This window comes from Schistocerca nitens, chromosome 6 (genome assembly GCF_023898315.1).
Source record: "Schistocerca nitens isolate TAMUIC-IGC-003100 chromosome 6, iqSchNite1.1, whole genome shotgun sequence".
NCBI lineage: Eukaryota > Metazoa > Arthropoda > Insecta > Orthoptera > Acrididae > Schistocerca > Schistocerca nitens.
The window spans coordinates 355,860,950-355,878,014 of NC_064619.1; the positions used below are offsets into that span (position 1 = coordinate 355,860,950).

Below are 17,065 nucleotides of genomic sequence, written 5' to 3' on the forward strand. Positions count from 1 at the left end.
AAAAGGGCCACATTTGCGTAAAAATAACTGCATAAATTACAGAAATTAATTGTTTTTAATAACAAACATTTATACGTTTTTAAGGAACGTATGACCCATCATGAAATTCACAGCCATAGTAGTACAATACTTCATGGTAATGTCGAGTCTTGGTCTATTTAAGGTGTTCCGCTCTAACTACTGAGTCCTAATTCTACAAAACTTATGCAGTGTCCCTTGGGGTTAGTTAGTGGAATACCGATTTGACGTCGGGTCTCAGCACTGAGATGCAGTTTCAATAGTAGGAAGAATTACCCTAAGCTATGCTGGATGTCTACGAGTTCCTGGAAAAAAAGCGACATTTGTATACTTCGTACCTCGGCATCCTTGGTTTGTGACCCAGGACCGACTTCACGTAGTGCAACATGTTACGCAACTACTGACGGCGTCGGCACTACGAAGTACCGTCGTCTTCGCAGAGGGACGCGGAGGGAGCAGCAAGTGCGGCGCGAACCCCTATATAAAGCCCGGACGGCGAGCTCTCGGCAGCTCTGGCAGCACGCAGCCACCATGCAGCTCGCCGCCGTTCTCGCCCTGCTCGTCGTCGCTGCAGTCGACGCACGAATTGGTGGTAAGACGGCGCTCACGCCTGTCTAGCCTCTGTGGTTCTTAACAGATAATCCTACATCTTCCTCGCTATTCTAGTTCTCTGTAAGTGCTAGAAATCTGTATTTGATCTTGGAGCAAAAACAGATTATTCCTCTGCATGTTCTATTCCTGTTCACGCAGTTACTTTTCCAAATAACATTGGAAACTAATGTATATACTGTATGAATGAGCAAAAACGATAGAAGACAACTAAAGACTCCTAAATAAGCTCCTAAGACCTTCACTCACTTTCGGAAATATCAATGCACGTGGATAACAAGTGAAGAGAATAGAGGTAGGAAAGGTACTGTTTTCAATAAGATCCTGATGACGCACTAGAGAGAATAAGAAACGTGATCATTAAATGATGAGAAGGCATTTATCTTTTCTCTGCATTACTCACAAATAAAGACCTTTCTTCATATCGTTTTACTTGATCACTAAAAGTTCAGGACATCCACTATCAAATATAGTCTAAAGAAAATATCCTAGAAAAATAAACTAGGGATTGATGTTTAGTATCTACATTCAGGCGAGATCACTATTTGTCGGATTAGTGGAAAGATGTATAGTGTGATTATCGCCTTGGTACTTAAATTAATGAGCCTAGCACCTTTACTTCAGCTCCGTACTTTTAATTAATTTTATGCTACTCACCTTGTCTGTGTTAAGTATAAGCAGTTACAAATATAAGTTGTCAGTAAGACACACCATTTGAGGTTGTTCTTACTGAAACTACAGACTGCAAAGACACTCCATTTGAGGTTGGTCTTACTGAAACTACAGACTGAAATTATTTGAACATGGTTTACGAATAATAGTCTCCTATCTGAAGATGATGAGAGTTCTCTTACTGAAACCACGCACATTCTTAACAACCGATTATATATACTGGTTTCAGCACAAAGACAACGCGTGTTAATGTTTGCGGTAAACTAAGTGATAAGTAATGCCCTGTTCCTGGTGTTTGTTCTCAGATGACCCGTCTCCCAGCGGCCTGGGAGTGAGGACGTGTCCCAGTAACGAGCCTGACGTCGTGACCTGCCGCCGGAACGCCCTGCAGTCGGCGCTCTCCCTCTTGGCAGGCGGTAAGTACTAACATAAGACCACACCACACCGTACAGCTAAACGTCAGACACTTTTCAACGTCGGTACAGTCTTGTAAGCGGTGTGACGCTCCTGACTTCCAAGGGATGAAGGGGAAGGGCTAATTTATGAATCTGAATTGACGAAAAATAAATTTACCACAAATTATGTTTACTTCGATTTATGTCATTCTCTGAAGCAAATTTAATTTATCTCAGCCTTACTCTCAGACGTGAAGTGAGGTGTTCCCCGATCACGCTTCAATTTTCCCTGACAAATTTTTGCTTCACTATTGTCTTTGAAAGTTGTGTTATCACCATATAGAAACACCATGCATAAGAAATCAGTCTCTAAGTACTGGAACTCAAATTTCAGCGTAGATTTTAACTAGAATCCACTAATTCTATAGGGCAGATAATATTTAGAACAACGGGAAAGATATTTGAACAAAAAGAAAAAGATAATGTGAAAAAGTGACTTAGAAACACATCCACGCTAAACGGCTATCTTCAAAAGTCCTGCTTGGGAATTCTCCAATAATATGGTTACTGAAACTGGTCGTCACATCTTATGCCTCGTAGTGATTACTGCACAGCAGAAATTTGTCTCAACGTACATCCCAAATGGACCTTAGCTTTTCCGTTAACGTTACCCTTCTATCTCGTGTTACAGATCTTTGTGGCCTGCAATACTTAGTCCTTTTTGTGAGATTCCCTGAAATTGGTGCCACGGTTCATTACAACCGTTTAAAGCTACTGACACGTCGTCTCGTCTACAGGTCTCCCGAGCATCGGGGCGAAACCCATCGACCCACTGACCCAGATCCCACCGCTGATTCTGAAAGCTGACTCGCCCGTCCTCAAGCTCAGGTTCAAGCTGGACGATATCGTCATGATTGGTCACGCAAACAGCGTCCTCGATAACTTACAGTGAGTACCGATAATGTTATGTTAAGGACCTAAGTCAGGGTTACTACTAAGAGGCTACTACTAGTGTTTACTAATCACGAAATTTATAGTTTTAAAATCTGTTATAGCACTCGCGATAAATTCTCCTTTATCAGTTTTTTTAAAATTTATTCCTTTTTTGCCAGAGTGGACGTGGACAACCATACCATTCATGTTGTTACGCACACCCCAGGTGCCTTGGTGATGAAAGGTATCTACACTCTCGATGAGGAAGTTATTAAGGGCATTCCTATGAGAGGCAATGGTCGATTCAAACTTACAATGAGTAAGTATTATGTGGCTAACAATAATTGGACGTTTGGTTTTAGGTAGTATATGCGTGTGCTAATAAGCTATAGGCTTTTAAGAAAAGGGAGATAAAAACAAAAATCATGTAGTTCAAAGTAAAATTTAATATATAGCTTTTCTTTCAGTGTTAAAAAGGACTTTACTCATAATTTCAAGATTAAGTCATGTCGTTTCAGGATGCTGCAGTTAATTGTAATTGTAAATTCTTGCCTCACAAGTGATTCCCGTTTATTACGGATTGTTTCTTCTCCCTTTCAGTCGACTCTACAGCAGACGTAACTTACAAGGGACACCCTGTCTCTCGAAGCAACGGTGATACTTACCTGAAACTGGACTCCGCCAAGACGAAGTACACGTACGGGAAGACTTTCTACGAGCTCACTGGACTTTTCGGAGGCTTCCCTCCTCTTGGTATGTCACACACGCACACTTACGATTTGGTTTTCTAATGGCAACTAATATCTCAACGAGCTGCTACTTACATATCTGTGTAAGATCCTTCAATCATTTATCATCAGCTGTGAAGGGAGAGTATTTGATATAAAACCACAGAAGTTTGTACCAACCCTATATTCCATGCAAGAAACGCGATGAATATCGGAAAGTGAAGTAATACTTACTTGCATTATATTGCTTTATCTTCCTTTAATAACATTCATTGTAGGCTATGAACGCATAATTTCACATCTATGTTAACTTGTGACAATTACTATCGCCTATTTCACACACAAGTCTCATTAGCCATACAGGTTACAGGATGACGTTCTCAGTTAATCACGTTACACGTTACAAGCTTTCATTGCTGATACGATGCCTTCCATTATAACTCAACGAACAACATCTACTTGGGAATGAAATACAAGATACAGAGTTCACATATTCTAAATTATTATCCCGGCTTCGATTCCCCACGCGGTCAGGGATATTCATGTACCTCGAGATGACTGAGTATTTGTGTTGTCAACATCATTCCATCATCATTCATGTAAGTGGCTAGATTGGGCTGAGGAAAGTTTGGGAATGTGTACCGACGCTGATAACCGCACAGTTGAGCGCCCCACAAAAGCAAACATCATCATTATCTAAATCATTAATTCTCTTTTTAACACCAGTTAGTGTGAACTGTTCTTTGGAGTAGCTAGACTATTTATTTGTAACTTTTTCTCTGCTTATATATACTTTGTTGCCTCCTTTTGTTTCTGTGCACAATTTAGAATACTAGAAGCTCTGCTATTTGTAAGTAATCCCGGTAACCGATCTCCTTACACATCCAGAATTTCAATGTGTCTGGCGTGTACACGTGACGTGCTGACGGCTTTCATACCGCACACTAAACGCTGTCTATCCGCACACTTGTAGAGGCCGCAGGCAACGCCCTGATCAACGCGGTGACGTCGCCCATCGTGGAGCGCGAGATGCAAGGCCCCATGGAGGATTGGATGGAGCAGGTGTACAAGCAGCAGGCGCAGTACGTCTTCGACACCGTTCCGTACAACAAGCTCTTCCCGGAGAGCGTGAATACTATTACAAAGAATTCATTTTTCCTCAATTTTAAGTAAACGTTGTCTAATTTGTTATTTATATATAGTCAATGATATTATTTGTGTGAATAAAGGATTTTGCTAGAAGTTCTGTAGTTAGATTATTAAAAATTCTGAAATGACATCAGTATCCAAGAACAAAATACTTAATCATATCCCCTTCTCATTATGCTGATTACATATAACACCACTATAAGAGGATACGTTTTTATTTTCGGTAGCAGTGCGACAAACTCAAGTTTAGCCTGGTTAGCTACTGATTTTCAGCTATACGGCAATGCTCAAATACATGATTGCAACAGTGAAGAGTGTAAAAATTCTTCATTGTGTAAGTAAAATATATGACTGCTGTCGTATAAATTATCAAATGCGTCAAAGAACTTTCTTAAAAGATAATTCCTCAAAATATGTTCCCTACAAAAATCCCGCAGCCGTATAGTGCTTAAGCTGTTACGACAATCGTTTGTTCACCGCGTTGCAGTGCATTTCCTATCACTTAAGGAAATCAAGCTACTGCTCAAGAAACTTGTTGAGAGCCATTTGATACAAAATAAGAATGAATAAATAAAACATCTAACGTCAACTTCATGACTATCAGCGTGCTGAGCGCATAAGTCAACTGATGGAACGAAAGACCTCACTTATCCGTCGAGATAATCGTCCTAACTGGCTCAGAGAAATTAGGAAACATCCAAGACATCCTTTAACAGATTCACAGGAACCATTGCAAGATTAAGGCATGATGGCTGGACATAAATCTTTTGTATTAATCACTAAACCAAAACTCTTAGTACCATGAAAGCGGAGGGCTATGTCGACTATTAAGCTCTTTGACACATAAGCAACAGAACTGGGGTCGAACTACAATAAGTGGAAATGCTTGGATCTTCAGATGAGAGGCCATTCAAAAGTGAAATAATTTTATCATTAAAGATTCATTTAATGAAATTCTCAGTTTCCAGCATTGCTACATTATCATATGCCTTCGAGCAACACAAAGGGAAGTCGAATTAGCATGCTTAACAGAACTTGCATAAGATAAAGATACAATAGCTGATTACAAAACAATCAAACACACTTAAAAATAAAATAAAATATTTCACCCATGTCTTCGTGCATTCTTCATTTAGGATACTGGTTTAAAGCAGATCTCGAGGTGAAGGTTTCTAGCAAATATCTTAATCAGAACCATGGTAACTGATGTCACTGAATCTGTTTGCTGTAGTCTAGCCATTTTACCGTAAAAGTTTTACTCCCCTCCCCTGACAGTTGCTTATATAACCATTTTGAAAATTCCGTCGTGTCTCAAGATAGATTCCATAAACCTATAAATTTATCCCGCCACGTTGTACAATGAAGTTTTTGCGGTCCAATTCCAGTCGGCACCATTTAATTATTTTCTCGACATAAGCATATATTCTTGAATATTCTTCTATAGCATCACATTTCTAAATCGCTGTGTAATCTTATCTTCTCTCCGTAGTTTATCATCCACGTTTCGCTTCCATATGAGACTAAAATCTACACAGACATTTTCAAAAAACACTTATTAACGCTATACAATTACATTGGGTAACTCATTATATTTTCTCAACTCTCCTTAGTATTGCCAGTTGAATTTTATGATTTACTTCTGCGATTATCTGTTAGTGTACCACTGAAACTTTCGTCTACTGATTGATACGTTTCGTAATAAGGTGACCATATTGAGGACAATTAGCACTTATAACCATTGCTTAGCTTCGAGAGAGAGAAATCAATAACTGAAGCGTTGCGCCTATTTTCGCTTAATAATGTCATACATAATGATATCTCCTTTCCTCAAAAACGTGCTGGAAGCATAATACGTAATGCTCAACCAGCACCATCCTATACATGTCTGTTTAAGTAGTTAGGTTAACTGACTACTCCTTCATAGTACACTTACTCCCTCATGACGTTTGTTGCATGTCATCCACTGTAGTTCCAAACGCACAACAATGTACATAATTATAATAGGAGAAGAAAAAATAAAATTCATTACGCTACATTAAGGTTATCACTAAAATGGTGCACCACATGCTGCAACTGAAATCATTTATCCATTTCCCAGTGATATAAAAAGTGTGATAGACAGCAAAGTATATTTTGAAAACAAAGCGAGAAGGTTAATCCGTGAAATATTCATCTATTCCGCATATGAATTTCTCTTCTTGTAATATGTGATGATGTATAAATGGTGGTAGATACCAATGACTAAATCACATCCATATGTCCTTATATTAAGCAAAAATCGCTCGTAAATGATAGTATGAAGGTGTATTTAAAAAATAATTGGTTGTGTGCATATAAAATGACTCCTTCCACATCACTACTGTTTATCATGTGAATGATCCACGAAACATGAAACTAAGTAACTAGAAGGGCATACAAGTATCAGTAACATACACCATTAGTCTAATACTACATGAAACCAAGTAGTTCAAAGCAATAGTATACTGAAGATTGGAAAAAAAATGAGGTTCAGGTGATGATCAGCCTATCTTATGGAAGTGGGGGAGCAACAGGGAGGTAGTTAAGATGTTGCGATTGCCAATGGAATCAAGTCTTTAAAAAATCGGTTAACCTTAGCAAGATTCATAGATTTAGAAGTAGTGTTTGTCAATGTGGAATGGTGTTCGATCGAAATTCTCCAAAATGTAGGTGTTCAGCTATACAAAAATATTTTGCCATTTTACACAGAAAGTATCTCAGGAGACGTGCTACTATCTTTGCTGTTAAAAGGTAACACACTTCTCACTGACGCCAATACAATTCTATTTTTATCATATAAAGCTGCATTTCGGGATAACACCATCATGAGATCTGTGGTCTAAAACATACAGTATAGGACAAGATATTAAAAGGTGCTAAGATGACCTTTATACTACGTCGAGTACCAGTCTTGGAAGCTTGCGGTGCATTGAGTACACAAAACGATAATCTCTGCTTCACATTGCTGGTAACATGGGCACGATCCTTTACTTAATTACAGTGTTGAGGTCAGTGCCTGTGCATTATCTCTAACTTCTCCGTGACTTAATTTTTTTTAAAAAAATAGTGCCTCTCCCGTACTAACCCAACTTCCATACCGAGAGCATTCAACCGTGGCTTCGGCCAGCACATTCTCTGGATCTCTCACATCTCGTCACGGTTTTCCGAGGGACTGGCATCGCACCATTTACCAACCTTTATGACTGATTTACTCCGGAATACTCTGGAATATAGCTCAGACAGCTAGAAATGATGTACCCATATCTGTTATCGAAGATCAGTTCATCTGGACGCCCAGGCAATAGTGGGTGACAGAAGTGTTAGTTCTGTGCATTAAACTTCGCTCATTTTACACGCCTAATAAAACACAATGTCAAATATATATTACTCGTCCTACAAACTGTATGTTCTATAGGCGGATTTAGTGATAGTACATTGCTCTTATTCTTCTTGGTACTGTCTTAATGGTCATCTGTGTATATGATGAAGTATCAGTACAGTTAATCTCCTACATTTGACCTTACTCCTTGAGTTTGCTGTTTGCTCACAATAATTACATGAGACCAACGTCGTCCATGGAATATCAGAATCGCTTCATCGACACTGATTTCTCATGTATTCAATGACCCGAAAGCATCCTGACAGAATTTCAAATATGTTTCTCGAAAGCATCCTGGTATCATCTTGACAAATGCCAGCATATTTTGGAAATGCATAAAAATAATGAAGTGTCAGTAGTAGCACAATGTCACTTCTGGGTACCTAATCACTCCATCAGTACACAAGATAGGATCACTAATAAGGTAACACTGAAATTGATAAGTAGTATCTAGGTGGTGATGTGTAAGATAAACTCAACTTGGCACGTCGGGTTGATTACCTGGTTCAAGGTACACCTGAAGCAACTGGTATAATTATATCCAAGGTTCTTCTTTCCTGGCGGTTCACTATCCTGTCCACACTCCTGAGACAAATGTGCATGGTCAGCCATGGTTATACCCATTGTACCCATGCAACTGAGGGACATGTACATGGTACAGGACAAACCCAGTACAGTTCACCTGGTTGTTAGACATTTGAGTGACTAAAAATTGGCAGGAATGTACTATCTATCTCAGAAAATGGAAATACATTGAAGTGGGAGGAACCCATCTCCCTCCCCCCTGCGATAGTAACTAAACTCCCACCTCCACCTTATCCCTTATGACTAGCATAATTCTGTTGATGGTGTCAGTATTGTGCTGAGCACCATAAGGAGAGGACCATGTTTGTTATAAACCCATTATTAACAAAAAAAAATTCCTTGTAGTTCAATAGCGAAATCGTCAGGATGAAATAACAGTAATATAAAAATATGGTTTATTAATAACGGTTTCTTTTGCAGTAAAATTTCTACAACTATTTTTGGTTGTTTTTAACCATAATATTTAATCATTGTTTATGGACTTATTTATGAGTGCTATGTACAATATATGTGTGAGTGAATTTCAGTATTACATTTCCCATTTAATCATTAGCTTTCTCATGAGATTGATCATTCTATATACAGTGTTTTAAATTTTAATCATTTTTCTGTGTACGTTATATGCAAAACATGGATAATCAACAGCTGCTGAAGGAAAAACTCACTTACACATCAATATATACAATATTTGCATAACCAGATAGTATACATATTTTGCAACCATATTTAGTGTCCCGTTATTCATGCATACTTTTACACATCTCTGACATGCAGTTCATCCAAATATTCCACATACACAAAACACAATTTACAAATAAATAAATGTACTGCCCCACACTGAATCAAATGAATAATGTGACCCGAGTAGGGTCCTGTTCCCATACCAATACATGAACCATTTGTTGTCAAGATGTGACAGCACTACCTACAAATGCCACCAGTGTGCACCATGTGGCCTCACTATCGATAGACTAGTTGGTACACAATATGAGGAGCAGCGCCAGTCCCCTCGAGCATACACCTCCACAATACTTGAATCTGCGGGCCTTTGAGGTCACACTATGCACACCTTTATTCCACTCTGTGTGTCACCGGCATCTATTCTGTATACTTACATTTTCCACCAGAGCCAAACAAATTCAATCGTAACCTTCACATTTGGTGGTATTTTTTCAAGAGAATTATCTTCCATCTATCAAGATCTGTCAAATGCGTTGTGATTCTACCTATTTACATACAACTTTTTATGCTTATAAATACATAGCTACATGGATACCCTAATAATGATGACTGTAATTTATACTTTTCTCCTATGTTGAGAACAAATGTTTCAAATGGTTCAAATGGCTCTGAGCACTATGGGACTTAACATCTGAGGTCATCAGTCCCCTATACTTAGAACTACTTAAACCTAATTAATCAAAGGCAGAATTCGAACCTGCGACTGTAGCAGCAGCGCGGTTCCAGATTGAAGCGCCTAGAACCGCTCAGACACAACAGCCGGCCAGTTGATAACATGCCAGCCGGTGTGGCCGTGTGGTTCTAGGCGCTTTAGTCTGGAACCGCGCGACCGCTACGGTCGCAGGTTCGAATCCTGCCTCGGGCATGGATGTGTGTGATGTCTTTAGGTTAGTTAAGTTTAAGTAGTTCTAAGTTCTAGGGGACTGATGACCACAGAAGTTAAGTCCCATACTGCTCAGAGCCATTTGAACCATTTTTTTGTTGATAACATGTAATACTGCTTAATTCCAGATATCAAACGTTAAATTCGGGGTGTTCATAAGCTTGGAAATAAAAATAATATCAAAGAACTGACTTTTTATCCTATCGTAAGCTTAAATAAACTATTTGTGTTTCGGTATAAGATACGAAACTACCATATTTCCCTACACAGAGACCGCGTTGTATCAGCAATAATAAATTTTAGTAGGGATCGCTGGACACCACTTAGCCGAAATATACGTAATCTATGACTATGTTATGGGTCACCATCTGTACACTTGCCCATTTGTACATTAATGAGCAAAAACACTGTGAATACCTGAATAACAACTCATTCGCCCGTCTTTGGATCGAAATAGAACACTGATTCCGCGTACTAGGCATCCGACATTTCGTTGCTAGGTTTTTGGAGGGTTGTGGCACACGTCATTTAATTAGCATAAATAACGGGCCGCTGAATTGCATACACGGTGATGGTGTCGGATAGCATCACAGGAGGGTTCCATAGGATTTTCATCAGTAGAATTTGGTCGCTGGGATATGAATTTGATTTCGCTACAATGCTCTTCAAGCCACTGTAGCTTGGTTCTGGCTCCGATGCATGGGCAATTATACAGCTGAAATATAACATCGCTGTCGGGCAAGACATCAAGCATGATGGGATGCAGATAGATCGCAGCTGTCAGCGTGTCTTCAATTGCTACCACAGGTCCCATTCAAGTAAAGGCGAGCGTCTCCCTTAGCATTATACTGCTCCCAGCAGAGTGCGTCCGTGGCACACTGCACGTTTCGAGCGCCTTTCACCTCGATGACGGTGTCTGTGGAGACGACCTTCGACCTAGTGTAGCAAAGATGCGATTCACCCGAAGAGCTAACACGTTTTCATGGTCCGGGAGTAGAATCCCGATGGCCTCGTGCCCACTGCAATCGTAACTGACGATGTCGTTGGGTCAACATGTGTGAACATGAAGGGTTGGTCTGCTGCGCGGAGCTCCGTATTCAGCAAGGTCAGATGAACGGTATGCTACGAAAGACATGTGTGTGCACCAGCATTGTGCGCTTTCGGCGGAGCTATCAAAGATCATCATCTATCGTACTTTACAGGGCAGTGAAACTCCGAACCCTACCTCTGTGAAGGGCCATGGGCATCCAATCATTTAGCGCTTAGTATTTTCACTGTTGTTGAGTCAGCAAGTAACACTGTATAAATATATACGTCACACTTATCAATTTTCTATATAGAGAGAGGTTACTAATATGAGTGCATACTGATCTTAATACTTCCTCCGAAAAAAAACTGATAAGTATTAGGGGGTTATGATTTTTGCGCTAAATGTTAGAATTTGCTGTTGATACCAAGCTATTTTTTACGACGTTAACGATCGTCCGCAGAATTAAAAAGACATTCCATTCCTCGCAGAGTGCTAATGGCGTAATATTAGGGTTTGTATGATATTTTAACTCTTCTCGATAGTAGCAGCTTCTTGCTACAGATGTACGCCTCTGTCTCAAAACAATAAAACAACTTGCTCAGGGCTGTAGGCAGGCTGGGTGCGATAGCAACTATCCACTGCTGGATGCTGTGCTACCTGAACCCTTTCGCTGCTATGGACGTGCATGTATACCCGGCAGGTTGAAAGGCCAGACGGCTACGGGCGTAGATGTATACCCAATGGGCGGGAAGTCCAGACGACTAGGCGCATTCATGTATGCCCGGCTGACGGAAAGTCCAGACGGATAGTGGCATTTATATACTCCAGAGCTTGAGTCCAGGTAAAAGTACACAATCGAAGGGCTACACTCTGTTGTCAGCATTTCTGACAACTGTGTCATAATGCCTCTAATGGTTCAAATGGCTCTAAGCACTATGGGACTTAACATCTGAGGTCATCAGTCCCCTAGACATAGAACTACTTAAACCTAACTAACCTAAGGACATCACACACATCCATGCCCGAGGTAGGGCTCGAACCTGCGACCGTAGCAGCAGCGCGGTTCCGTACTGAAGAGTCTAGAACCGCTCGACCACAGCGGCCGGATTTTGTCATTATCTGGTCTTCTTTATAATGTAAAAAAACGCTTTAGTTTCCACCTTCCCTGGGCCGTTTCTACTTACAAATCTAACATTTAGCCAGTCCTCTTTTTGCTTCTGGTGAGACGACAGAGTTCGCGTGTGTAGCCTTAGCCGTTTCGGGACACAATTTATCGGACAAGGAACTCATGGATATTCTTATGACTAGCAGTGATGAAGATTATGGTGATACTTCGGAGCTATCTCCTGACGAAGAGTTGGATGCGTCTGGACCCATAGCTGAATCCCCGACATCATGAACAGAAGATTCTTCCTATAAAGACGGAAAAGAAGATGTAGCAAGTGAAACTTCATCAGGAACAAGACAGTACGACTGGACGGAGAGTCATCCGGTGACGAAACGTCACCGTTTTGTAAACACATTTAGGGGGTTAAAAGCAAGTTTTTTAGTTTTGTTTTGTACTTGATGACCATGGAATTCTTTTCTGCCATTTCTACACAGATCAATAATTATCATGAATTTATTACAGAAAATATGACGACAGTACCCTGGAGATTAGTACGCTGGAGGCACATAGAGCCAGTGAAATTTTATTGCTTCGTAGCTTGAATCCTTAGAAGTAAATGTTGGAGGTGAATAAATATTGCTCAACAGATCATTGCCTCAAACACCATTATTTTCTAACACAATCGCCAGGAGCCGGTGCGAGGCGAAACTGCGTTTATTGCACTTCACTGACAAATCCACCGCATCTTAACATATTCTTGTAAACGTACGTCTCATTGTAGATCACACAAGAAATTGCGCGGGAGTAGTACCCTTTGAAAACCTAGTGATCGAGTACAGTCTGCTACTTTCAAAGGAAGGCTGTGATTTAAGCAGTACATACCAAATAAACGTAGCCATATTGGCATAAAATTGTCGTCCTTTATGATGTACAAACCAGTTACATTTTGGACTATATTGTCTACACTGGTGCCTCCTCAGAAATTGGGGAAAATCATACGATGTTGTTGTCAGTATGTTGTTGCCATACCTCAACCAAGGTCGTACCATTTATTTAGACAATTGATATTCAAGCCCCGAATTACTCCTGTGGATCCATGAAAAATGAGCAAACGCCATTGGAATAGTACGCAAAAGCAGGATACATCTACCGACGTCGTCAGACAAGCTGGAAAATGGGGAAATATGGTTCAAGTCTTGGAAAACATTAATGGCCCTAAAATGGATGGACAAGAAAGAAGTCTGGATGCTTTCCACTGTAAACGAACCAGGGTTTGAGGAGACAGAGAAAAAAGAAGATAGAACGGGCCAAAACAAACTGAAAGCGAGCCGTGCGTCCCACCATTTGGTATTTTACACCCTATTCTAACGTATTTCCATCTCACCACGCTGATTTAAATTACTGGCGTAAGTGAGTTGCTGTTTTGCCTGACCGTCATCGGCGCTACATCTACATCTACATGACTACTCTGCAATTCACATTTAAGTGCTTGGCAGAGGGTTCATCGAACCACAATCATACTATCTCTCTACCACTTCACTCCCGAACAGCGCGCGGGAAAAACGAACACCTAAACCTTTGTGTTCGAGCTCTGATTTCTCTTATTTTATTTTGATGATCATTCCTACCTATGTAGGTTGGGCTCAACAAAATATTTTCGCATTCGGAATAGAAAGTTGATGACTGAAATTTCGTAAATAGATCTTGCCGCGACGAAAAACGTCTTTGCTGTAATGACTTCCATCCCAATTCGCGAATCATATCTGCCACACTCTCTCCCCTATTACGTGATAATACAAAACGAGCTCGACTGCTACGGTTGTAGGTTCGAATCCTGCCTCGGGCATGGATGTGTGTGATGTCCTTAGGTTAGTTAGGTTTAAGTAGTTCTAAGTTCTGGGGGACTGATGACCACAGATGTTAAGTCCCATAGTGCTCAGAGCCATTTGAACCATTTTGAGCAAAACGAGCTGCCCTTTTTTGCACCCTTTCCATGTCCTCCATCAGTCCCACCTGGTAAGGATCCCACACCGCGCAGCAATATTCTAACAGAGGACGAACGAGTGTAGTGTAAGCTGTCTCTTTAGTGGACTTGTTGCATCTTCTAAGTGTCCTGCCAATGAAACGCAACCTTTGGCTCCCCTTCCCCACAATATTATGTATGTGGTCTTTCCAACTGAAGTTGTTCGTAATTTTGACACCCAGGTACTTAGCTGAATTGACAGCCTTGAGAATTGTACTATTTATCGAGTAATCGAATTCCAACGGATTTCTTTTGGAACTCATGTGGATCACCTCACACTTTTCGTTATTTAGCGTCAACTGCCACCTGCCACACCATACAGCAATCTTTTCTAAATCGCTTTGCAACTGATACTAGTCTTCGGATGACCTTACTAGACGGAAAATTACAGCATCATCTGCGAACAACCTAAGAGAACTGCTCAGATTGTCACCCAGGTCATTTATACAGATCAGGAACAGCAGAGGTCCCAGGACGCTTCCCTTGGGAACACCTGATATCACTTCAGTTTTACTCGATGATTTGCCGTCTATTACTACGACTAGCGCGTATCGATATATTCCCTCTGATAAGATATTTGCTCGGCTGCTATGACCTCCCGGTTGTCACCTGTCGTGGAGTGAGTCGGAACGCGCGAGGAGGAGAGTTCACGGCGGCGGGTTGGGTCGTGAGTTGGGCCCTATCAGGGAGTCGCAATGCAATGGGGTGCCTGCCCGACCGTTGCCGCCGCGCATCACTTATGCCGGTCCTGACCTTTTGGTGGACTGGGCCGCTGGCGGTCTCTGCGCAGTGTCCGTCTGGAGCTGTCCGATCGGTACGAGCATCGTCGCTCGCCGACCCACGACGTGAAAGTTAAGTGATTTTGTACATTACGTTTTTGGTTCCGGCGTTGCTGTTGTGGAAGTTTTCCTGTGAGCAGCAACGAGTGACGTGTTCGAGATAGCGGCTGTCAGGTGGAATTGATTAAATTAATTTGTCCATAGATAAGTGCACCAGTGGAACTTTCTGCCTTGTCACCGTTAGTGTTCTGGTTACCTGCCCTGGCCCCTAATTAAATTTTTAGTTAGGGTCTTTTCGTCAACAGTTGTTGCTGCCCAACATGGTGTGTAGTTTTGGCATCTCAGTTCACATACGCGTTTGTTTGGGTATAGTGTTACTTGTAACTTTTTTGGGGCATTGAATTCTCGTGTACTCCGTCGTGGCAATCAAGCGGTTGGTCGGTCGGCCCTTGACTGTCCCTTGGTTGGGTTCGGACGATTCGAGTGTAGTTGGGCTCACTGCTTGTCTCGCCTAAGTGAAGGAGGGCAGACCGATCCCCTGGAGGCTCCTGAATGCTGCTCCCTTAATTATTCTTTGGCAGTGTTAATGTTGTTGTAATTTATTCTAAAGAGCTTTGGGGCTTTACTGTATTTTATAATTTCAATTGGGTAAAGTTAATTGAGGGCCTTCAGCCCTGGAAGCATGTTCTCAGAGTTTCCTTCAATTCCAAACAATATTGCCTTCTGCTCTTAAAAGGTTATTGTAACTTCCTCTGAAAGATGTTACAAGTGATTTTCGGACTTCCGTCGTTGGTGTTGCAAAAGGAAATTTGTAAACCTAATGTACTGTTTTACCGATTGTTGCAATATATATATATTTTCTCAAGTTTCAGAATTTTACTTTGCAGCCTTCGTCCATCTTATTGCGTTTGTTTATATCTTTCTGTGCACCTTGTGGGCCATCAGTTTTTTTGCATCTTAAAACATTCTGGCCTTCTGCATTCAGTAATCATCATAGTATATTTGGAATTTTGAAGATTTAATCCGATGGCCTTCAGCCACTCTGCATGCTGATCTCATATACACTCCTGGAAATTGAAATACGAACACCGTGAATTCATTGTCCCAGGAAGGGGAAACTTTATTGACACATTCCTGGGGTCAGATACATCACATGATCACACTGACAGAACCACAGGCACATAGACACAGGCAACAGAGCATGCACAATGTCGGCACTAGTACAGTGTATATCCACCTTTCGCAGCAATGCAGGCTGCTATTCTCCCATGGAGACGATCGTAGAGATGCTGGATGTAGTCCTGTGGAACGGCTTGCCATGCCATTTCCACCTGGCGCCTCAGTTGGACCAGCGTTCGTGCTGGACGTGCAGACCGCGTGAGACGACGCTTCATCCAGTCCCAAACATGCTCAATGGGGGACATATCTGGAGATCTTGCTGGCCAGGGTAGTTGACTTACACCTTCTAGAGCACGTTGGGTGGCACGGGATACATGCGGACGTGCATTGTCCTGTTGGAACAGCAAGTTCCCTTGCCGGTCTAGGAATGGTAGAACGATGGGTTCGATGACGGTTTGGATGTACCGTGCACTATTCAGTGTCCCATCGACGATCACCAGTGGTGTACGGCCAGTGTAGGAGATCGCTCCCCACACCATGATGCCGGGTGTTGGCCCTGTGTGCCTCGGTCGTATGCAGTCCTGATTGTGGCGCTCACCTGCACGGCGCCAAACACGCATACGACCATCATTGGCACCAAGGCAGAAGCGACTCTCATCGCTGAAGACGACACGTCTCCATTCGTCCCTCCATTCACGCCTGTCGCGACACCACTGGAGGCGGGCTGCACGATGTTGGGGCGTGAGCGGAAGACGGCCTAACGGTGTGCGGGACCGTAGCCCAGCTTCATGGAGACGGTTGCGAATGGTCCTCGCCGATACCCCAGGAGCAACAGTGTCCCTAATTTGCTGGGAAGTGGCGGTGCGGTCCCCTACGGCACTGCGTAGGATCCTACG

At 41.8% G+C, this 17,065-nt stretch overlaps 1 protein-coding gene across 2 annotated transcripts in view; it reads left to right on the forward strand.

Moving 5' to 3' along the window:
• Nucleotides 1-500: 500 nt before the first annotated feature.
• LOC126262342 (putative beta-carotene-binding protein) overlaps nucleotides 501-17,065 on the forward strand; it is a 142,012-nt gene continuing 125,447 nt past the window's right edge. The window contains exons 1-6 of one of the 2 annotated variants that reach the window (XM_049958909.1): nucleotides 501-610; nucleotides 1,605-1,715; nucleotides 2,492-2,642; nucleotides 2,807-2,946; nucleotides 3,228-3,380; nucleotides 4,329-4,597. In XM_049958909.1, coding sequence (XP_049814866.1) covers nucleotides 550-610; nucleotides 1,605-1,715; nucleotides 2,492-2,642; nucleotides 2,807-2,946; nucleotides 3,228-3,380; nucleotides 4,329-4,528 — 816 coding nt within the window. In that variant the 5' untranslated portion in view covers nucleotides 501-549 and the 3' untranslated portion in view covers nucleotides 4,529-4,597. Of the gene's footprint in view, nucleotides 611-1,604; nucleotides 1,716-2,491; nucleotides 2,643-2,806; nucleotides 2,947-3,227; nucleotides 3,381-4,328; nucleotides 4,598-17,065 lie in introns of those variants that run through there. The other variant, XM_049958910.1, reaches the window with a different exon arrangement.